At 38.8% G+C, this 24,593-nt stretch overlaps 1 protein-coding gene across 1 annotated transcript in view; it reads left to right on the top strand.

The window, feature by feature from the left end:
* Positions 1-22,913, top strand: part of LOC149227656 (uncharacterized) — a 453,281-nt gene extending 430,368 nt beyond the window's left edge. The window contains exons 7-9 of the mRNA XM_089375544.1: positions 21,857-21,928; positions 22,044-22,109; positions 22,219-22,913. Coding sequence (XP_089231670.1) covers positions 21,857-21,928; positions 22,044-22,109; positions 22,219-22,341 — 261 coding nt within the window. The 3' untranslated portion in view covers positions 22,342-22,913. The remainder of the gene's footprint in view (positions 1-21,856; positions 21,929-22,043; positions 22,110-22,218) is intronic.
* The last annotated feature ends 1,680 nt before the right edge of the window (positions 22,914-24,593 follow it).

Genomic DNA, 24,593 nt, shown 5'->3' with positions numbered 1-24,593 from the left:
TAAAAGTAGTGACACGTGCGAGGTGCAGGAAGGGTTTGGCAACCGTTTATGGCAACAACATGAATATCCTCATTTAGATGTATACCTAGGCCTACAAAGTATCCAAAGAAAAGCAAAGAAGCCTCTATCTATAAAGAAGTAAAGAAGCCCTAATATTCTAGGGTTTCCTAACCTAGAAGACAAAGTGCTGGAAGAAGTGTCAGAAGATGTGCCAGAAGTGACAGTGCAGAAGGAGGAAGGATTTGACTTATGCTTGGAGGATATCCTAGTCAAGGGTCTAGGGTTTGGCAGTTGTTCAAATAAGAAGCTTCAATAAGAGAAATCTTACAAAGAGTTTTCCTCTCAAGAGTGGAGAGGGTTTGTCCCTGACAGAGAGCCAAATTCTGTGTTCTTGTTATTTTGATTTTGGTAGCAGTTTGATGAAGCACACACATATGCACTAATAAGAAGAAGAATAAGCTAACAAGAAAAGTAAAAAGACTTCACAAATTGTTATCAAGTCTCGGAGAATCATCACAATGCTACTTTGCCCTAGATTCTCTAGCAAGTGAATGGCTAGTTCTTATTAACTTGCAGGTGTATTAACTCAAAGATCAAGGGAAAATTCGAATTTATTAAGGGGTCAAGCCCTCACCTAGCCTAGACGGCTAGGGTTTGGGCACTCATTCATCTCCAAGGAAGTCATCCCACTGATTGGAAGAGCCTGTCCAAGTTTTGAGGCCATATCTAGCCTCTAGAGGCCTAGATCTACCATACCCATGTCTCCAATTCTCAATGCTCAACCATTTTTTTGAGGTTGTAAGCCCTAGAGGGGCTAATTTCACTACGGAATCAGGGTTTTCTTAAACGATTATCATTTGAAGGTTTTTCAAATAAGTATTTGTGGCTATAATCACATTTTTGTGGCTCAAATTTGATTTGATCACTTGTTGAAGGTAGTCACAACGGTTTTATGGACTTGTAACCCTAGCTGCGACCCCAATGAGGCCATAGAAGTCGCAACCCTTGTGGGCTCTTTGAAACACTAACGCAAGCATTGGAGACTTGATAATTGCATTGCATTTCATTTTGGCACTAATCTCTTGTGTTTGTAGACCTAAAATAATTTTTGCAAGGGTTTTGAATTGGTTTATCATTTGTAGTTTGTCATTTTGATCCATAGAAGCCTTGAAAATTCTTGTTTGTGAGCTAACCATTTGTTTTGCAGCCTTGAGATCCATTTGGAGCATGTTTTTTGGGCTTGGCATTCATTGTACCCATTATACTAGCCCTCTAGCCTTTGCCGCAAGGCCTAAATGCTGTTTTCACCTTAGCTGCTAGCCCTAAAAGGCCTTTTAGCCCTAGCCGCAAGCATTCGGAGGTCTAATTCATAGTCTAGGGCTGACATTTTTGTGGTTGCAGGTGTTTCGTTAATTTCTTGGGTTCCAAAAACAATTTTCAAGTGCTTAAACTTGACATATCATCCATCTTGGCTTAGCTGCAGCCCTAAAAGGCCTTTTAGCCCTAGCTGCTTGCATTTGAAGGTCTGATTTTGTCACGTCTGGAGCTAACACTTGTGGTCGCAGTTTTCCATTTAAGTTTGGAGGGGTTACATTGCATATTTTGATTGCTCTTGGGTCCCTTACTTGGTATATTATTCATTGGAGGAAGTCTACAAGGCTTTGAGGCCTTGCCCCTTGTCCCATTACAGCCTATTTGTTGACTGTCATAATAATCAGATCTGAAGTAAGCCCTAATCACAATATTGACACCTAATCTAAGCCAAAAACACTCGTAAATTAACTCATAATGTTCATATAACAATTGCAAGTGCTTTGGTGATCGTTTTATTCATCTTTGGGTGGCTGATCTTGATTGTTAGTGGACTGATTATGTTGTTGCAGAGGTCTGATGACTCTGATCTCACTCTTCAGTAGCATTATATTGACGTTTTTTCCTTGCACTTAGCATTAAAATTGTTCACTAAACTTTGGCATTAATACTTGCATCTTGTGAACAATTTTGTGACTGATCTCTTGTGGAAAGTGGGCTGATCTAATTGACAGTGATATCTCTCAAGTTCTGGTGCACTCATCTCATTCCTGAGTTAACCATTCTGCGCTAAGAAGCGTATTAGATAGCAGATTGCATTCATCTTGAGGATAGCCTCATTTAGTTACTAACTCTGTGAAAATTCGGAAACCCAAATCCTATTGCAGCAACTGGAAATTATTCTCATAATTGTTATTTTAATTAACAATTTATTTACTGTTTCCTACAGCAAATACTGAATAACTCACACTGCAACCTACACAAATAAAACTGCAGAAGAATAAATGCTGGAAGCAATACTAGCAGACACATAAACTAACACAGTTATTTTTGGACAAATGTCCCAGGAAAAACCCAACTTGGGAAAACCGATGCAGCAGTGAGGGTTTATTTTATTATGCAATTGTGAAATCTAAGTACCTCTATGGATGCCCAACTGGCAATTCAAATAGGAAGAAAATCTGGCAGAGATATTCCCTAAGCAACCCTAGCACTCGTGGTGCCTGCACTAGCGTTCCTGCACTCTCGCATTCCTGCACTCGCGCCTTCCTGCACTTCTGCGTTCCTGCACTCATGTTCTTGCACTCGCGCATTCCTGCACTGGGAATAACTCAACCTCTTGCTACTACCTCTCCAGATTTGGAAATCTTCCTTTGGATCACTGTCCTTGCCCCTCAGTGACACTACGTCCCTCTCTGGCTCGAACTCTATTGTTGCTAGCTTGATTTGCACAAGGAACTGCTACTCAAGTGTATTCTCCAAGAGCCCATCAATTTCTTCTTATAATCCTCTATTGGGACTCTAACGGCTAGGATTAAATCTTAATCGATGGCTAGGATTAACTAGAAGTCAATCCGTGTGAGTTCCTTTCATACCTTGACTTAATTAATTTTGATTAATTAACCATATTCCCTAAGTTTAGACTTATTTAAAAACTGGCTAATAATCAAATGAAGTCATTTCTAGGCGGAATTTCCAGAAACGATTTTTGGGTTTTGGAGATCTCACATATTCTAGCCTCTCCACAGAATTTCAAGGCTAGTACACATTCGATGCTATAAAAACTAGCACTCCCTCTTAGTGAGGAATGTGTTCTAGTGCTCTACTACACATCCTATGAAGCACCCTGCCTCTACATCATCTCTTGTCACATTGGTGATGTCTGGTACTGCTGCCTACCAACCACTGCGCAACTCTAATATACGTTGCATCTGTGTTGTTGTTGACTCTGTTGAACTGTTGTCAACACTGCATCTGCACTGCGACTCCCTCTCATCTATCGCTGCTACAATTGCAACTTATACAACTGAAAAGCATCCTAAATATTAAATCATTTGTGATTAGTATGATGCATCTGTCTCCCAAGTCTTTAATCACTGCTAGTATCTGCGTTGTAATTGAGGAATCTGCGTTGTTGTTGACTCTGCACTATGCCACCTGCACTGCTGCCAACTCTGCACTATGCTCCTTAGCATCTGACTGCTACTAGACTCTGCATCTGTCACTCTGGCATCCGATTGCATCTATGTTAAATTTTAGGTATGTTCTATGCTTAGAGCAATTTATTTCAATTTTCACAGTTAGCTCAATATCTTTTCCAGATTGGCAATCACATTAGCATTAAAGTAAACTGCAGATAGAACATAAACATAAATCGTAGAAGACAAGCCAAGACAAGAGGACACAAGATGTGGCGCTAGCTAGGGACAAACCCCAATGTGGGGAAACCCTTGATCAATTCTTCTTATATGTTCTTCAATAGTTTAGCAGAGAGAGAGAGATAGTACGTTTACAACAGAAGTCAACACTTTGACTTATCTAGATAAGAGCATAGATCATCTCTAAGAAGATGATACATGAGATCAGTTGAAGACATGTTGCTTCAACTGATTCTCCAAGGTGACTCCTTCACCTATTGTTGTGCTGCATTTCGTCATCATGTTGCACCTCACCGTGTTGCACCATGTTGCACCCATCATCACTATGTTGCTTCTCATCATGCTTCATTAATAATGACTGTACCCATCATTGTACTGCATTATGTGCCATTGTTGCACCATGTTGCCATACTAACCTATGTGCTAGCTGCATCTTGCTTGCTTGTTGTCCCTAGCATGCTTGTTGTTGAATGCTAGTTGTCCCTTGCATGCTAGCTATAACATTGCATGCTTGGTGTATTTGCTGCTAAGTGCCATACAACTGTCCCAATGTTAGTTAGTTGTCCCTTACACGCTGCTCTCCTTCGGAGACAGATGTTCTGGCTATTCTCGACAGCTCCGGCAATTCCGGTAGTTCTGGCAATTTCGACTGTTCCGACAGTTCCAGTTGTTCCTGGAAATTCCGGCAGTTCCGGCTTCTGCCCTTTGCATCAGCTTTCCCGCCTGTTCCGGCAGTTCCCGATAGTTCTGGCAGTTCCGACAATTCCGGCTACTCCCGGCAGTTCCGACAGTTTCGGCTTCTGCCCTCTGCGTTAGCTTTACCGGCTGTTCCAGCAGTTCCGGCTGTTCCCGGCAGTTCCAGCTATTCTCGGCAGTTCCGACAGTTCCAGCGATTCTAGCTATTACCGATAGTTCCCGGCAGTTCCAGCAATTCCGGCTTTTCCCGGCAGTTCCAGCAATTTCGGCTTTTCCCGGCAGTTCCAGCAATTCCCGACAGTTCCGGTAATTCCTACTATTCCTGGCAGTTCCGACAGTTCCAGCTGTTCCCGATAGTTCTAGCAGTTTCGGTAGTTTCCGGCAATTTCGGCAGTTCCGGTAGTTTTGACAATTCCAGTTGTTCCAGCTTCTGCCCTCTGGATTAGGGAAGCGTTATCCCTTAGGATCTATCCTCCTACTAAAACCCAAAGACAAGTAGAGAGGAAGAGATCCCAAGTGTGTTGAGATGACTTGAAGGCCACCTCTATTTATACTAAAACGTTGAGCACAAGTGGGGTTTATTTGGTTGCTGCCGACCTTGACGAATTGTCCCATAACACAAATAAATTCATATCTCCATGGATACTTATTGGAATCAAATGATCTTTAGATCAATCCCAGCTTCCATTAATAAGATGACCCACATGGAGTTTGGCCCTAGTTGCCAATTTTAAAACTCCCTCTCAACTAGCGAGAACTCCATCCGCTAATCCATATGTCCGACTGTACTATCTCTGCCATCAGTGCCTTGCACTGCTCTGCTCTGCTGAGCTCTGCTTTGCTCTGCTGAGCTCTGCTTTGCTTTGCTCTGCTGAACCATGAAGAAGAAGAATTATCGAGAATGTCTCATACCATTCTCTACTGACCTGAAGTCAATTTCATCTGAAGAGAGTGTGTCACATCACTCTTACTGGCCTGAAGTCAGTTTTATTGATCCAAGACAATGTTACTTGGGAGCGGGAGCGGGAGCGGAAGCGGGAGCGGGAGCGACCATTTTCAGAAGCTCCCGGTTTGGGAGCGAATCGGGGAGCGATTTTTTAAAAATATATATATTTTTTATATTTTTTAATTTTTGATACATATATGTCAACAAAAACATGTAGAATGATGAAATAGACATAAAAAACATAAAAAAACATAGATTGAACCATATAACAACAATCATCTAGAAGTTATAATCTTCATCAACCACGTCCGCAAGTTAGTAACATAGTAACATACAACATATTGAGTCTCATGATTCATCAATCTTAAAGTTTCAAGCTTTTAAAATTCAATATATAACATTTATCATCATTGATCACCAAAGTTGTACTTGTAAGCTAAGTGTAACCATTACAACAAATAATATCTAACATGAAATGAAATGTTATAAAATGAAATGAAATGAAACAACTTTCAACTTTCATGAAGCATCATATTCATAATTCATTACTAATGAGTTATAATTGCCAACTTCAAACTTAAATTGTCATATATTGTTTAAAAAAATATCATAATAAATATGAAAGAGTCAATAGTTATAAAAGCTACTAGAAACTAGAAAAGAGAAGTAAATCTATTATCTATTTCTCATGCTTGGGCCTCTTGCCACCACGAGAAATGTCTAATTTTTTAGTCTTGTTGCAAAATCAGGATCTTTGTCATTAATATCACCCTCCAAGCATTAATATCCAGAGGTATCTTTGTCATTACCTTTGTATCTGTATAGGGATCTTTGTCATTAATATCACCCTCTAAGCATTAACATAAGATAGAAAAAGCATAGCATGTCAAGTCAAGATTTTGTTTGAGTGATGCATACATTTTTAGAAGGGTTATGATAGAGGAGTTCGACAACCAATGTCACTAACATCAAGGTACATAGAGGGATTGGTACTCTTGATTAAATATGAGTTCCATACCCTAATACATGACAAAATTCAAGGGAAACATTGCAATCCCCCAATCCTGAAATCCTGAAAAACTGATAAGTCTGCTGGATTTTGAATGAAATCTAAAATTCTACTTTCTCCATATGAAATCCAATGAGGACGAAACCACTCTCAAACATCCTGAGTCATTTCATGGTAATGTTAAAAATTTAAGTAAAAGGATGAAAATGAAAATTAAAGAAAATGTCACTTTTACTTTAAGAATTTAACATTACCATGAATAGCATATCAATACTAGGGCCTAGACTTGATCATTAAGTTGCCCCACTCAAAAACTATTTGTTTCTTTCAAAAAAAATTGCATTTCGAACATTACTACAAAAAAAAGAATGCAAAAAAGGCAAAACGCTCCCGAAAAGGCAGGGAGCGAAATTTTTTTTAGGGAGCGCGCTCCCGAAATCGCTCCCTTTTCGGGAGCGATTTCGGGAGCGCGCTCCCGACCCGCTCCCGAGTCGCTCCCGCCCGGAGCGCGGATCGGGAGCGGGAGCGAGGGGGGGGGGGCGCTCCCCCGCAACACTGATCCAAGATCAATATCACAAGAGAGTGTCTCAAACCACTCATACTGATCCCAGATCAATGGAGGTCATCCTAGCATAGGGAGTACAGTAGATACATCGATGCGTCCATCAATAGTACTACTATGGTCCCTAACCCCATTTCCCTGCTCATTGATCAGATGAGAGGTACTTCCCATGAGTCCTAGACTGCATGGATAGGATGCCTCGATAGTAGAACTAATCATCCTGTCCACAGGAGAACGAATCATCCTGCCTCACAGTCACCACGGGAGAACTAATCATCCCGGCCCATAGGGGAACTAGTCATCCTATTTCACAGTTGCCATGGGAAAACTAATCATCTCGGCCCACAGGAGTAATAATCATCCTATTCCATAGTTGCCACGGGAGAACTAATAATCCCAGCCCACAGGAGAACTAATCATCTTGTTCCACAGTTGCCATGGGAGAACTAATCATCCCAGCCCACAGGAGAAATAATCATCCTATTCCACAGTTGCCACGGGAGAACTAATCATCCTGGTCCACCGGAGAACTAATCATCCTGTTCCACAGTTGCCACGGGAGAACTAATCATCCCGGCCAACAAGAGAACTAATCATCCTGTTCCACAGTTGCCACGGGAGAACTAATCATCCCGGCCCACATGAGAACTAATCATCCTGTTCCACAGTCGCCACTAGTATCATAGGGGGAGGTTGAACCTGTCATCTTGTACATAGTGCACCACCAGGGGAGGGTGAGTCGCCCTGTGGTTGTATGTTGCTCCAGTAAGTACCCCAAGCCCCCTAGAGCTCCCAAAGCTCAATGCATGCAACATGCAGGACCCTCATAAGAAGGTCTCTCAACAACTCCAAGTCATTCAGGAAAGTCACAAATTTGACTTTTCCCCGAGGCTTTGACAAAATGTCTGCGACCTGTACATCAGTCTCAATGCGATGGAGCCTCCTCGCTCATCGACTTACCATATCCCAGATAAGGCAGTATCTGATGTCTATCTGCTGGAGTAATCATCGAATACGGGATTCCTCAATAATCGAATCCCCCCTCTGGTTGTCACAGAGAATCACAGTGGTATTCATCATCTGTACAAACAGCTCATTTAAGATCTTCTGCAACCATGCAACTTCACATGAGATCATACTCGTAGCTATGTGTTCGGTCCCGGCGGTGCTTATAGCAACCAACTTCTGCTTCCTGCTCATCCATGATATCGAAGTAGAATCCAAAGAGAACCAACACTGAGAAGTGCTCTAGTAATCCTCCACACTGCCTGCCCAGTCAGCATTCGAATAATCATGCAGTTTCATATTTCTGGCAATGTATCTCAATCCATGAGAGATTGTGCCCCGAAGATATCTTGAAGATTCTTGGCACCAATACAGTGAGGCTCAACCAAATATGAGCTCACCATGCTAACTGCAAAACATATGTCCAGACGGAAGTTCACCAAGAACATCAACGCGAATGAGTTTATGAAACCCAGAGGCATTTCCCAAATCTAGTTCGACATCACTACCATATAACTTCTAAAAGTTAAGATCCTCGAGGTAGTCACTAGCTTGCAGTTTATCACTCCACATCCGGAATCCAACTCCCTCTTACTTCTGCAAATGAGAGGGTCTGCACCTGTCAGAAATAGGTCGTCCTCAGAAGGTGCTGGTATGAGAGGTCTATCATCCACAACCTTCAAGCAATGGTTTGGATCAGTTTCACTCCTAGTGAATCTCAGTTTCATCAGACAGCTATCAATCCTCTCATACTACGCCCGAGGTGTTTTGCTTCAAGCCATAGAGGGCTTTCTTCCACCTGTATACATGAGATTCCCGATCATGAATCTCAAACTCCTTGGGTTGTTCCAAACCTGTGGACCTACTACATGAGGGGAATGGTCCCCTCGTAAGATTTTCCTTCAGAACATCTCAAACATGTACTTTCATGCTCTTTTTGAATTTAGGCATCCCTATCACCATCTGACTTATAGACCTCTGGTGCTATGTATCAATGGGCATGGTCCCCAGTGGACTTCCTGCAACTTGATACAACCCTGAACTCAAAAGCATCTTTGAAAATTCTATTTTCAAACACGTACCTTTCCATCGATGAAGGCCACCTCGTAACCTTTGACTTCCATTGCTGAAATGGACACCAGGTTCTTCTTGTGATCAGGTACATAAAAGAGATTCTGTAAATGAATCGAGTTACCCTCATTCAATTGAGGGGTAACATTCCCTACACCCTTTCCGAGATAGGTGGCATCTGCTCCAAGTATAATCACATGATTGTTTCCATCTCTACCAAATTAGAGAGTGCACCCTTCTACCGATGAAGTGCCTTGAAACACTACAATCAATAAGCCAGATTCCCAAAGAATCTTAAGGAGAGGGCCAATGCAAGATAACGCTTCTTTATCTTATCAAAAACAACATTTGATCTTCATACCTGGGGTTCCTTGCTTTCTTTGAAGAGTCGGCCATTTCCTTGATGACCTGCATTACTTGCCATTCCTCTGATCATTGAAGATGTCCCTGGAATGATTGTTATCATCATCAAGTGATGTGTCCCTACCTTAGACACTCCTTTGCATAATGGCCGAACTTATTTCAACCAAGGCATCTGCCTTTCCTTCCACCCTTAGATCCAAACTTCCCATTGAAGTGATCTTTAGGTAAGCCATCAGAAACTTCTGCTGTGCCATTCTAATAATATTCTCTACTTCAACTTCACCCTTGGTGAATTTGAAGAGGGATGAGGAATCCATTGATCTTTTTTTTTTCCAATTGTCTTCGGTGATTGCTCTTTCACTCTTGCTTGGGCATTATCTTCACCTTAGCTCTGATACCATGTTAAATTTTAGGTATGTTCTATGCTTAGAGCAATTTATTTCAATTTTCACAGTTAGCTCAATATCTTTTCCAGATTGGCAATCACATCAGCATTAAAGTAAACTGTAGATAGAACATAAACATAAATCGCAGAAGACAAGCTAAGACAAGAGGACACAAGATGTGGCGCTAGCCAGGGACAAACCCCAATGTGGGGAAACCCTTGATCAATTCTTCTTATATGTTCTTCAATAGTTCAATAGAGAGAGAGAGATAGTACGTTTACAACAAAAGTCAACACTTTGACTTATCTAGATAAGAGCATAGATCATCTCTAAGAAGATGATACATGAGATCAGTTGAAGACATGCTGCTTCAACTGATTCTCCAAGGTGACTCCTTCACCTATCATTGTGCTGCATTTTGTCATCATGCTGCACCTCACCGTGTTGCACCATGCTGCACCCATCATCATTATGCTGCATCTCATCATGCTTCATTAATCATGATTGTACCCATCACTGTACTGCATTATGTGCCATTGTTGCACCATGTTGCCATACTGACCTATGTGCTAGCTGCATCTTGCTTCCTTGTTGTCCCTAGCATGCTTGTTGTCCTTTGCATGCTTGTTGTTGCATGCTAGCTGTCCCTTGCATGCTTGTTGTAACATTGCATGCTTGGTGTATTTGCTGCTAAGTACCATACAACTATCCCAATGTTAGTTAGTTGTCCCTTGCATGCTGCTCTCCTTCAGAGACAGATGCTTTGGCTATTCTGGCAGTTCCGGCTGTTCCTGACAGTTCCCGGCCGTTTTGGCAGTTCCGGCTGTTCCCGACAGTTTCGGCAGTTCTGGCAATTTTGGTTGTTCCCAACAGTTCTGGCAATTTTGGTTGTTCCCAACAGTTCCAGCAATTCCGGAAATTCCAGTTGTTCCTGACAGTTCTGGTAGTTCTGGGCCCTGGCAGTTTCGGCAATTCCGATTGTTCCTGGTAGTTCCAACTTTTGCCCTTTACGTCAGCTTTCCCGCCTATTCCGACAGTTCCAGCAGTTCCGGCAATTTCGACGATTCCCGACAGTTCCGGCAGTTCCGACTTTTCCCGGTAGTTCCTGCAGTTCTGGCTTCTACCCTTTGAATCAGCTTTCCCGGCTGTTCTGGTAGTTCCGGTTGTTCCAACAGTTCCGGCTATTCCCGGCAGTTCGGACAATTCTGGCTATTCCCAACAGTTCCATCAATTTCGGCTTTTCTCGGCAGTTCCAATAGTTCCCGTCAGTTTCGGCAGTTCCTGGCAATTCCAGTAGTTCCGAAAATTCCGGCTGTTCCGGATTTTGCCCTCTGGATTAGGGAAGCGTTATCCCTTAGGATCTCTCCTCCTACTAAAACCCAAAGACAAGTAGAGAGGAAGAGATCCCAAGTGTGTTGAAATGATTTGAAGACCACCTCTATTTATTCTAAAATGTTGAGCACAAGTGGGGTTTATTTGGTTGCTGGCTGACCTTGACAAATTGTCCCATAATACAAATAAATTCATATCTCCATGAATACTTATCGGAATCAGATGATCTTCAGATCAATCCCAGCTTCCATTAATAAGATAACCCACATGGAGTTTGGCCCTAGTTGCCAATTTTAACAATCTACTTCCATTGATCCATCATGCTATTGAACACTATGGGCCCCTGTAGCAAGGTATTAATCCAAGAGGTGGACTCCTCAAGGATCTCGCCCAACTCTGTAGTTCTGGGACTCTAATCTACTCATACCGTTGCTTCTACCTATGCACTGCTACTGCAACCACTGCAATAATGAGTCTAATCTCTTAGATCTTGAAGCACTAGCTTCCATAGGGTTGCTACCTCTGAAGCTAGACTCCCTCTGAGTCTCGATCTCCGAATGGGAAATCTCTTTGCTCCCCCTAGCAACTCGCACTGGAAATTGGGCTACGAAGTTCTGCACTGGGAATCTTTTGGCTAGAACTACACTTGCATATTGCAATTGGGCAATTCGTATTGCTTGTGTCACTGCATCTAACTTTGCAACTGTCTCTTGGGCACTGACTGCAACTAGATCTGCAACTGCCATAAATGATTGACGTTGCCTGCTGACGCTAAACCTGCTACTATGATATTGTGGGACCCTGTAGCAAGGTGATGGTCCTACTGCAACAATATGGAACTGATTTGATAGATTCCTTGTTGCCATTACGCTGGACCTTGCCCATCTGGCACACTGGAGTCTCATACTCCTCCACCTGGATCTAGTGCCCCACTATCTCCTATTGAGCCTATTCCCTGGCTGGGACCCTCCCTTTCTTTGCAACTCGCACTTCCTTCAGCACCTGTCTCTGGCAACTGGAAGTCGATCTGCTGCCCAGATCTACATTGTGGCTAACTCGTACGACCTCCTATGGCAATATCGTATGGTCATCCCTGCAGAGCTACAAAATTTGGAAACTCAAAATTAGAGAAAATAAACCCGAAAATCTCCCTCTTTCCCTTTGCTCGGCTGCAGGATCTGCTACTCACACTCCCTTCTGGAGTGAGAAGATCTTCTCACAACCACTACCAATCTGCAACTGGAAATCGAACTTCTTGAGACTAGAAGTTCCTTGAGGGAAATTTTCCCTCAGTGTGTGCTCTTCTTCCACCCAATGCTAGCTCTGCTCTAGCAAACCGCTGCAAAACTACTACGTCCAGCTAGAGACATGCTTTGCGAAAATACTGGGCTGCTCCCTCTGCCTCTGGAATCTCTCGATCTAGAGAGATCGAATTTTTCTATCCCTCTCTTAGAAAAATTGAATCTCCTCAAGAAATTTGGCCTCTTGGCAAAGTGACTGCGTTGCCCTCTGGAGTTTCGATCTGTTGCCCACACTGAACAATGAAACTCCTTTCTTCGCTACTGAGCTCTCCGACTGATCATTTGTGCTCTAATACCATGTGAAAATTCGGAAACCCGAATCCTATTGCAACAACTGGAAATTATTCTCCTAATTGTTATTTTAATTAACAATTTATTTACTGTTTCCTACAACAAATACTGAATAACTCACACTGCAAACTACATAAAGAAAACTGCGAAAGAATAAATGCTGGAAGAAATGCTACTACACACATAAAATAACATAGTTATTTTTTGACAAATGTCTCTGGAAAACCCCAACTTGGGAAAACCGGTGCAGCAGTGAGGGTTTTATTTTATTATGCAGCAGTGAAATCTAAGTACATCTATGGATGCCCAACTAGCAATCCAAACAACAAGAAAATTTGGCAGATATATTCCCTAAGCAACCCTGACACTCGCACTTCCTTCACTCGCGTTCCGGTACTCGCGCATTTCTGCACTCGCGCATTCCTGCACTTGCGCGTTCTTGCACTTGCCTTCCTACACTAGGAATAACTCAGCATTTTGCTACTGCCTCTCCGGATCTGGAAATCTTCCTCCGGATCACTATCCTTGCCCCTCACTGACACTGCATCCCTCTCTGGCTCGAACTCTACTGTTGCTAGCTCGATCTGCACAAGGAACTGCTACTCAAGTGTATTCCCCAAGTGCCCATCGACTTCTTCTTATAATCCTCTATTGGGACTCCAACAACCTAGATTAAATCTTTATCGATGGCTAGGATTAACTAGAAGTTGATCTGTGTGAGTTTCTAGAACACTCACACTTTGACTTAATTAATTCTGATTAATTAACCATATTCCCTAAGTTTAGACTTAGGAAATATTTAAAAACTGGCTAATAATCCAATTAAGTCATTTCTAGGTGGAATTTCCAGAACGATTTTTGGGTTTTGGAGATCTCATGTATTCTAACCTCTCCACAAAATTTCAAGGCTAAAACACATCCGATGCTACAAAAACTAACAACTCCTCCTTGTTTCTTCTCTCTAGTTGCATTCAACTTTTTGCATCTCATTGTGCATGTTTGGACATTAGTTGCATAAGTGTTCCTCTCTCGCAAATTGCATCGCCTGGTTGAATCCTCTTGCTGCATTTCATTTACTAATCTCACCGATAGCAATCTTCTCTAATTGCCTATAGTTGTGCTCTTGCAAATCTTGAAAGTCTTCTCTTGTTCTAAATTGCCAATTTAACAATTGAAAGAGAAATTCTAATAAGCATACATAAGTGATAAAGAGATCTTGCTATAATTGTTTCATTGAGTAACATTAAGGTGCTTTTCTATTTGGTTCTTGATTGACAAAGTGAAATTTGACATACTGGTTATAAGTGATTTTATCTTGTTGTTACTGGAACATTTTCTCATTGTTATCTCATTGAAGCATTTCTAATTGGCTCATTTCTTACATTCTCATCCTAGAGTAGAATTGCATATTGAAAACTTACCTCCAAGCATAAGCTTGGTTCATAGATAATTAAGGTCACCTTCTCTCCCAATTTGCGACAGTTGACCCTTGCACTGAGGTTAAAACAGGGGACCTTGCAGTTCTCTTGCGGGCAATCCCTTGTAGGAACGGAGGCATCTAGGTTGTTAGAACTCCAAGGTAGGTATCGTTAATGAGGCCTTAGCCTCCTTCCCCTGGACTTCTTTTTACAACCCTGTGTGAGACTTGCTTCAAAACAATTGAGGTGAAGGCCCTCACTTAAACTAGGCACCTAACTAAAAGTGACCAAGATTTTGCATTTCACATTTAGATTAGATCTCACATCTCATCTAGGATAGATTTTGCATATCATCTCTGCAGCATTTGTCTATCCAGTAACTTGGCATATTAATCATTGTTGTGCAAGTACTTCCTAATTCTATGGCACTAGTCTATCATTGGTATATCTCAATAATCTAATTGGTTGTGCTCATTAATATCACTTGCCATATAATCTAAAATCAAGTTGCTAGGATATTCATTTGTATCTCCTGATCTCGTTGATTTTCAACAGGTTCCTCATCATTTTGCCTTCATGGACTAACCCCCTTAGCTTGCCTTAGGAGATTAGCTTAAACGGATTGAGCAGGGATCAGAATGATAGCCCCTGCTCTAAGCGTTGTCACATTGGGTGTACAATTCGGGCGACAACAAGTAGAATGCTATAGTAATTTAATCTTTGGACATAGGCATCTACCATATGATTGGGCTTCAATTGCAGGGATTGCTACTATTTTCATTCTTCCCAATAGCCAACAAAATAGAGTTTTCCCTCAACAACAATTTTGATGTCATAGAATTTGTTCTTGACAATGCTATTGAAAGCTGCCCGTGCTCACATATTCTCCCATCATACCTGTTGTCACACAGAGTGTCCAGGCACCGCGACAACGCTTAGATCGGGGGCTGTCACCCTGATCCCCAATCTCTCCGTTTAAGTTGTCTCCCTACAACAAGCTAAAGGGGGTAGACCATATAGATAAATGGAATGAAAGAGAACTAGTTGGGAATCAACCGGCTTGGGAGACACAGCAAGGCAATCGAATACTTGATTTAAGGCTTAGCAAGATTTAGATTAAATTTTAAATGATTAATACCAGTGCCTTATGGAGTCAATGATCCAAGTAATTGATTATTTGCTGCTACTGATGAAATAATTAACGATTGCTTGAAAATATTTGCAAAATATCTAACATGTAACAAGCATCAAATAATTCAAGCAAAACGATCAATTTCACTAGATGCACAGTGTCTTAGCAATTAAATTTCACGAGATATAAACACTTTAAATAACCACAGAATTTAAGTGCTAACGAGTTTCAAAAAATGATTCACCACTTTCAAATAGTTAATCTTCAGATATTAAAAAAAAACTTAAGCATACCTAACTATAGAGAAATGACAAATACCCAAAAGATTTTTTACCTTAGTACAATAGACACCAAGAAGGAGTTTAAATTTGACAATCTTGATTACTTCTTTGGTGAATTTCTTGATATTTTTAGCAAGACTAAATGCTACTAAAAAAAAAAAGGTAAATTTATTTTTTTTTTAGAATTTTCTAATGATTTGGATTTTTAGGATTTTTTAAATGTTTATTTTTTTATTTTTTATTTGAAAAAAAAAATCAAAAAAATCAAAAATGAAAGTAAAATTGAAAATGAAGAGAGATAGTAATAAAAGATATGGAAGCTAGTCAAATATGTCTTCAGAATAAGTTATTGAGCATGGAGGAAGACCATGCTAGGGAAATTGGTGCTATGAAGGTTGAACACTCTAGCCAGATGGATGCCATTACAATACAGGTACAGAAATTTCGACAGCGATATAAGGATGAAAGAAACAAGGAGACGTCAATAGATCAGAAGCCTCCTTATTCGCTGCAACAAGCTTCATCTTATTATGAGGAGGTCAATTGTTCCATTGAAAAGTGGTTAATTGAAGGTGATCAAGATAAAATTAAAAACGATAAAAATCAAATGCAAGATGAAGAAATACATGTCACGCATATCTTACATATTTCATCTGAGAGTTTTGACGCAGAAGGTTCCATGTCATCAGTGATACACCCTGCCAAAAAGAAAAAACGCAAGAGAAAGAAAACTAAAAATTGATTTGATGCATCAGATGGCCGCAAGGAGCTTGATTTTCGAATAGGAAAAAGTCCTACCATATGCAGAATTGGACATGGCACATCCGAGAAATAGCCAACAGATTTGTCTGAAAACAGGCAAATGCTCAGTATGCACTATATTGAATGCATCTGATGCCATGGGGCATCTTTGTATTGTATTTCTAACCTTATGCCCTGTTATTTCAGTGTTTCATTTTGTAGTTAGATTTGATTTTTCATGTTGTTAGACTAGTTAATAAATGAAGAGATTATATCTTTTCTGTGCTTAACGTTATATGATGATTTTTGGATGGACGCTACTTATGTTTTGTTGTGTGTTGTTTGGATGCAGATTCTGGATTCTCACATTCCTCCAGTGCAGCAACGTGTCCCCAGGTAGAGCTAGATGTTGACCACTACGTGTCAATGACCCATAGCAGTACACCCCCTTTTTCGCAAAAGGGATAGTGCCTGATCGACATGTTCCTACCATCCAGCTATCATCATCAGCCTGATCATGTTATATTGTAAACCCTTTCTGCATGTGTAAATTGTAAATAATCTCAGCAGATCCGTGTCGTGTATGTAATTGCCTAGGTAAACCTAATTTTTTGATGACGATCTACATTCTGGAAGGTTTTTTGTCTCACCAATCTATGATTGGCAGAGTTTTCCTTCAGCCTTATCCCAAAGCTAGAATGGATTTTGTCATTAGAATCTTAGGGGAGTCCTAGTGTGTTAGATCGAGTCTATGTAAAAGTGATTTGGGAATAATCCTAACTATTTGGTTAGGTTATTTTATTACAAATTGCTTGATCTGCTAGATTATGTTTGTGTCGCAGAACTGGGTAGTCTATGAGGGTCTATATCAAATGGGTTTTCCCCCTTGAGATGTAAAAATGTAAAAATCATGATGTAAAATGTCTTGAGGGTTAGAAAAATAATTTATCCCCTCATAAGTCCTAGGTCCTAGGTAATTTTAAATTTTCCAAAGGCTAAATTCGAGGGTCCTTTAAAAAATTAAATTTTAAAAGGTCCAGGGACTAAGGTTAATTGATTATTTTGCTAAAATTTTATGCCCTTGGTCCCTAGGGTTAAGTCAAAGTCAAAATTTTGAGGAAATTAATTCAAAATTTTAATTTTTGAATTAATTAAAATGCATTTAATTGATAATTTCGAAATTTCCTCAATATTTAAAATTTCGACGGATGAGATTAAAAGAAATTTTGATCCTCATCAATGGTCAAGATCGCTTTGACAAGGATCATTCGAACTAGCCGTTGGAAGATTTGTCTTTAAATAGGAGGTCAATTGTCAGTTGAGATTATCCGATTTTTTGATTGTGTACTAAGCAAAAAGTTGTTTCTTGTAATTTTTTTATGAGCAATAAAGAAAGACTTTGGAGTTAACTTCTGCTGGTGTTACTCTTCATGGAAACGTTGTAAGATGTATTATTTTTCATGCATACATTTCTTTTTGTCCATTGATATAGCTTTCTGAAGAGCGATTTGAGTATAGGTATCTTGCTTAGTCGTTGGGGTTTGAATGGTAATCTAAGTTCTGATTATAATAGCAGGTATCTCTATTAAATCTAAATTTTATTATCGTTTTCTTGCTCTATGTTGACAGCTAAGCCGAGTTTTGTAGGAAAATCCTTGATTATTAGATCATCGGGCATTCGGGGAAGTTCTCAGCTGAACTAGCCAACTCCTGATCTGCGTTTTCTGAAGAGCCCAACTTGATTTTGATCCCGAGCTTATCATAAGATAATTTTATGGGTAATGTATAAAGGGTTTCAAACTTAGTACCTCCTCCAAAATTAAAAAAAAAAAAAATTATGTGCTGAATCGTTAGATCTGGCTGCTGGGAGCCGCAGATCATCAGATCTGGGAGCGGAGTCGGACTCACACTCCGTAGATTTGATAGATCTGCCATTTATGTACATAGAACTGTAATTTTTTTTATTTTTCTGACTTAGGGTTTCTGGGGTTTCATTTATTTTTTGCATATTCGGGTTCTGGCTGTTTGTTTTCAGGAACAGATTGCAGATCTAAAGGTAAAGTTTAATTTTGAAGCCAGATCTGGGCCCTAGAGGGTAAGATTTGGCCTTAGAACTAGCTTTTGCAGGAGCATTCTTTCTATAGTTCGAGGGTTTGAATTCTTTTTTTTTTCTTTTTTTTCTTTTTTTAATCTAGAAATTTTCTTTTATATAAGGGTTTAATTGATAAATCTGAAGCAGAACACAACATTTTAGATCTGGGAATTTCTGAGTTTTGTTGGGCACTGTTTCTTTCTCTGTCCACTGCCTAGGGTCTTTATTTTTGTTTCATTGCAGGAAAATTTTGAGATTTTGTTTGGGCAATTTATTTGAAACCCTCGCAGCTCTCAAACACTGTACCCAATCCATTTCTTCAGTCATTGGCCTATGCAGCAAACTTTCTGCGGTTCCTTTCTCTCCTATCCGCTGTCCATTTTCTTCTCTCACCTGCGTTTCTTTTGCCATACCCTCACGTCTTCCCTATCACGCAAACCCTCTCCCTCACGCAGCTCCAACGCTGCCATAACCAGCGTGCTGCCATCCCTCCATTTCCACGCATTCCTGTCCTCGCATTTTCCATCCTTCCACGCCTCATAGCTCCATCGTTGACTTACGTATCTCTTTCCTTGTCTCACACAGCTCCCCTTCTACCACTACTGCCAGCCATCCATCGATCTGCGTCCTTCCTCAGTACCGTCCAAACTGCAAACAAATTCACGCAATCTTCCGCAGCGCCAGCGCTCCACGCTTCTTTCATCAAGCCACTTAAACTGCGGCTCTCAAACCTCTACCCTCGGCCATACTGCGCGTTGCCTCTTCCAACTTCTCTCGCTGCTCTCCCTCCACACATTTTGCTGTCCATCCCAACCTCCTTATCCTTCTCCGTCAAACTGCAAGCGAACTGCTATCCAAACCCTTCAGCGTTTCAACTCTTGCTGCTCGACCTGCTCTTCATCTCCGCCGTCGCTGCACCTGCACACATACATAGCAACCAAGACGTTTCGATTTTTTTTTTTTTATTTGATGTATGTTAGGGTTAGTTTTCTTTCACGCATTCGACCTTTTTGTTTCATTGGGTTAGTTTCTCATTTTCATATGCATTTCTTAGTTTTTAGACTTAGGATTAGATAGGTAGCGTTTGAAAATAAAAATAAAAAAATCTTAAGAAATCTAAAACATTTAAAATAAAAAATAAAAAAATTTCGATTTTGGGTTTCTTTTTCAGTTTATTTGATTTGTATATATTTAGGTTAGCTTAGCTCATTTAATTAAAAAATCTAAATTTCTAAAATTTAAAAATCCTAAAAAAATAAATAAATAAATAAAATAATTCAAAAACTTTAAACAATCCTTTAAAAATTTAAAATTTTTAAAAACTTTTAAAATTCTAAACATTTTAAAAAAAAAAATTAATTCTAAAAATTTAAATTTGTGATTAAGGATTTACATTAAGGGGTTTTCGCTTAAACGTTAATTTTTTTTTTTTTTAATGTGGCCTATGGCCCATTAAAAATTTTGATTTTTTTTACCCTTTGATTAAATTAAGTTCCTAAGGAATAATTAAAAAAAATTTAACCTAAAGTTCCTTAGTGTCATTTGGTCATTAAGTGCGAATTTTTATGATTTTCCTATAGTCTAGCGCGATAAATCATATTGGCTGTTCTAGATCTTGTCATTAGCAGTAATAATTTTAAATCTGGAATCTTTTGCATGTGACAGTGTTGGGCGTTTTCGTGGATATTTATGATTGTCACTTTTTGTCGCATATTGAAAATCGTTCTGGATAGCTTGTTTTATTGATGGTCAATTCAGATATCGAAGGCACTGGTCTAAAATTATTTCTATCTTGTGGTCGTGTCTTGTTTACTTTGGCGTTTAATCTATCAATCTGATTTAATCATTTAAATTCATCAAGTTATCCATCATTAAAATCTCCTAGAATCTGTTTTTCACATGCTATCCTCATCTATTCGCCTAGGGACTACCCCCCTTGACTTGTCTAGGAGAGAGTCTAAACGGAGTGAGTAAGGATTTAAGAGTGACAGCCCTTACTCTGAGCGTTGTCGCGCTGCCTAAACATTCTGTGCGACAACAATACCAATGTTTTTCCACATAGGAACAACTTTGAACAGGCAACATTCTCCCACCATACCAAAGTTTTTTCACACATGAACAACTTTGCATAGGAAACTTTGTCTTCATCTGTGCACAGTTGAACTTTACAATAGGAGTCAAGCTACCCCAGCCGATCATTCAGTCACAGGGTGTCCAACTCACTGTCAGAGAGAAAAAATCTTCTCCTTGGTTTCTACTTCCAGAGAAGAAGCCATATATGGCAATGAACCTACAACACTAAGTTGCAGTTTGGGATTACTCCCAAAGGGTTTCTGGTCAATAGCAGTCCACAGTGCTATAATGGAGGTCATTAACATTGTTTTTTTGTCCATCCACACTCCCGACAGTGCTACTGAGATTGGAAACTCACCTTCCAAAGAGTTCAGTGAGATTTTGCAAATTGTTCTCCATTTCTTTTCATGTATGACAGTGAGTCTTTACCATAAACTGTGTTCAAACTTCAATAGCCACGTTCAAAAACTGGCAATTCTAGCCCCACTATGCCTGCCACTTATAAAACTTAATTTATTTTTCAGCCTACTAACTTCTCATTTTAACTGAAGCTAACCCATAAATACGAGGCCCCCTTTACAAAAAAGAGAAAAAAATAACTAGAAATTTAAAAGCACTTGTATTTGAAGGCATCTTGGATGAAAACAGTGAACAGATTTGGAGAGGGCAGCAGGTTGGACCTTGTAACAACTGGGTAGATGCTTGGGACAAAAAGGAGTTTTGCAAGTAAAACTTGGTTTTAGGGTTCAGATTGGGTAGTTCCTTCCTTTTTGATATTCTATAAATTTTAATGTGCTATCACGTCCATGTGTTATTGTATTTTCATGTTTCTGCCTCGTGAGAAATTCAATGGTCTGCGTATTTCAAGATTTAATAATTGCCTATTCGAATGCCGTAATATATATATTTGTAATTACTTAATCACATATATTTTAATTTTTATGAATGTGTTTCCATTGGGTGTTGTGATATTTCATTGTTATGCCCTTCCCTTAAAATTGGGGTTATCTCCACCTGTCTTAAGACTTGTTCCTTGTTCCCTAATTTCAGACCATAAATAACTATAACCATATATTCTTTTTGTGATAGAAACTTTTTGCCAAGAGTCTTCATCCTGTGGTAGTCATACCTACAGATCATATCATCCCAAAGTTTTACCATTTCTGTCTCTCCTATAGCAAATAAACAATGATAGGATAGATTAACTGCTTGGTTGGTTGTTACGTCAATGAACATGGTTTTATGATTCAATGTTATAAGCAGCCTCCAGAGTTCATATTATCTCAGGCTATTTTAATGATTTTCAGAGCTTTTGTTATGGTGGAAGAACACATCCCACTGAATACAAATTTCGGAACCATTTAATGGGTTTGAAATGAGCTTGTAATATGTTTAGGGAGAAGAATTGGTTCACATTGAATATTGCTCAGATTTGCTTATCTTACATGTGAAATACTTTTATAAACAGGGTGTGAAAATTCCTAGTGTGGGAGAGCTTATTGCTTTGGGTTTGGTAGGATTGACTGCGTACATGGCACAGGTACGCTAAAATTTAATACACTGCGGTGGTTACAATTCATTACTTTAACTGATAGTTAACAAAATAAGAATATGGGGTGTTGTGCATGGCATATGTCACATGAAAACTTTTGCAGATTTTCCTAACAAGAGGTCTTCAGCTAGAAAAGGCTTCAAGAGCTACATCCATACAATATGTGAAAGTGAGTACTAATTGTTGCCCATATGTTTACTTATTGTTCTTAAGATCTATGGTGTCATCGCTTCAAGTATTGATTTATGCGATAATAATATTGATTTTCTGAATAACAGGTTCTCATCACTTACTTTTTAGGAGTTATATTTTTGGGCGAGATTCCTTCTATTATGGGTGTTGGTGGGGCTGTCTTGATTGCTTTCAGTTCTGTGTTTATCTCCTATAGGGATCAGCGATGAAAGCAGAGAAAACCTCTCTGCTCTGCTCTATGAGCAGATATTACCATGCCTGTCAACCATTCTTGAAAGTCAATTGTTTCAAGGCCATTGTTGGAGGATATCATAACAGTGCCAATCTATTTTTAAATGGGTGGAAGACTATCTTCCAACTTTGCTGTATTTTCTAGATTGGAAAACCGTGGATGTGCTAGCACTAGCAAATCTGCAGGTGCCCAATTTGATTTTATATATTCCATGATGAGCCATTCATTTTATCAGTTCAACATTGAGATGAAGTCAAAGAATTCTTGAGATATCGATCGTTACGTTACTGACATTTTTTCTCACTTCCGCAATGCTTATATTGGGAAGACAGGACAGAAAATACTGCAGAGCAAAAGTATTTGCTATGCTCATAAAAACTGCCCTCAAGTTAATTTGGTAGGGTCAGAGCATGGGTGCTTGTGGAGATCTGACCTTCTCAGCTCTAAATAAAAATAAAGTTAAGTTCAACCATGTAAACTTGATGAATAAAGTATACATTTTCGAAATAAAAATAAAAGTGAGATGTGCTATTTTGAGCTTTTGCTATACTCAAAAATGTTCTCCATTGTTGTGCACATCTATGAACATGACCAATGAATACAGGAGTTAAAATTTATCATTAGCAGATAGTTGTATTAGTCCGAGCAAATAGTTTAATCATTTTACTCAAAGTTTGCTAAATATTTTATTGCATTTAAGTTTTATACATTGTATAAACATTTGTACACCTACTAAGGAGTCATATCCAATTACCACTCCAACAAATACTGAAACTCAATTGCCCTTATGAAAGAATGAAGAAAAATGTTAATATGCAACTAAGACATCTTAACCATTGGTTCGTTCTATTAAATTACCTGAACACACAACTTTGTAACTACATATATTTATAAAATAGCATATTTATTAAATGATATTATTAAGGAGTTTAACAAATAATGCATTATGCTATATGCCCTGCCATATAATTATTAGTAATAATAAGCTTGATATGTAAATGTAAACATGAAATGTTCAAAGTAATAAGAAAAAAATGATGAATAGGAGTGAGTTTATATAATTTGGTTGTTTTTTTCAGTCTTAGCTAAAGTTTGCTAGATATTGTATTCCATTAAAACATAATATAACATTTTGCATCTACTACACAATCATATCGCATGATCACTCGACCAAATACTAAAACACAATTACCCTTTTCAAAGAAAGAAAATGTGTAACTAAGATATCTGAATCATTGGTTCTACTAAATTACCTAAATACACAATTATGTAAACTACATGTATTTCTAAAAAGGTATTATTGAGTCATTTTATAAATAATACATTGTGTTATATGTGTGTCATATCATTACTGTGTTATAAATTTAGTATATGTAAAATGGAAACTAGATAACTTTTTAAAGTGATAAAGTATGCAATTTTAAACAAATTCTTAATATATTGATGCAAATGTTATCCATTGTCAACCCTTGCTTCATGATGTTTTTTTGGGGATATAGATAACTATTAATTTAAACATATAAAACAAATGAATGAAAATAAGCTCAATAAAATATTTACAAAACAATTATGTCAGTTATATTCTGCATATATTTATTTCCAATGTTAATGATAGTGTGAATAATTCGATTATAAAATTGTTAAAATGCCATGGCATGTTGAAGAAACACATGTCTAAGTATGGGTCAACTAAACTTTTTCCCCTAAAAAAGGGAATTAAATTATTATATGCCATATTTCTAGCATTTTTAGGGTACATGGATTACGAAATTGGACAAGGTATATCTTAAAAAACCATCTTTGTCCAATATCGCAAATAAAACACATTTAAAATTCCCTATTAAAGAAGATTTTTTGCAACTATTTCTCATTATTGTATTGGTCCAAATATCACTTAAGAGTATAGACACTATTGATGGTATATACAAAAAATTTACTAAAGCTAAATTACATCAACCTTCCTTTAATATATGAAAAAATAAAGTAATTATCTTAATTTAATAAATGAAAGTAAATAAAACAAAATGTGTATTAATGAAAGGTAAATCCACTACATATCCTAAGATTTGTTAGGATAAATCCACTAGATATTCCAAGATTTATTAACTCAATCCTTTATCCTTTTATCTTGTTCATTTTGCTATTTGATCATTGCTAGTTTAGGCATTTGGTCATCTAGTAAGCTTCCACACTACCTCTCTCACCTACCATCATTGAATGATAGGGATG

Source organism: Pinus tabuliformis, chromosome J, assembly GCF_031772625.1.
Source record: "Pinus tabuliformis cultivar Carrire ecotype Pingquan chromosome J, CPIR1, whole genome shotgun sequence".
NCBI lineage: Eukaryota > Viridiplantae > Streptophyta > Pinopsida > Pinales > Pinaceae > Pinus > Pinus tabuliformis.
The sequence above is the reverse complement of the archived record's forward strand: the minus strand, read 5'-3'. Positions and strand labels throughout refer to the sequence as shown.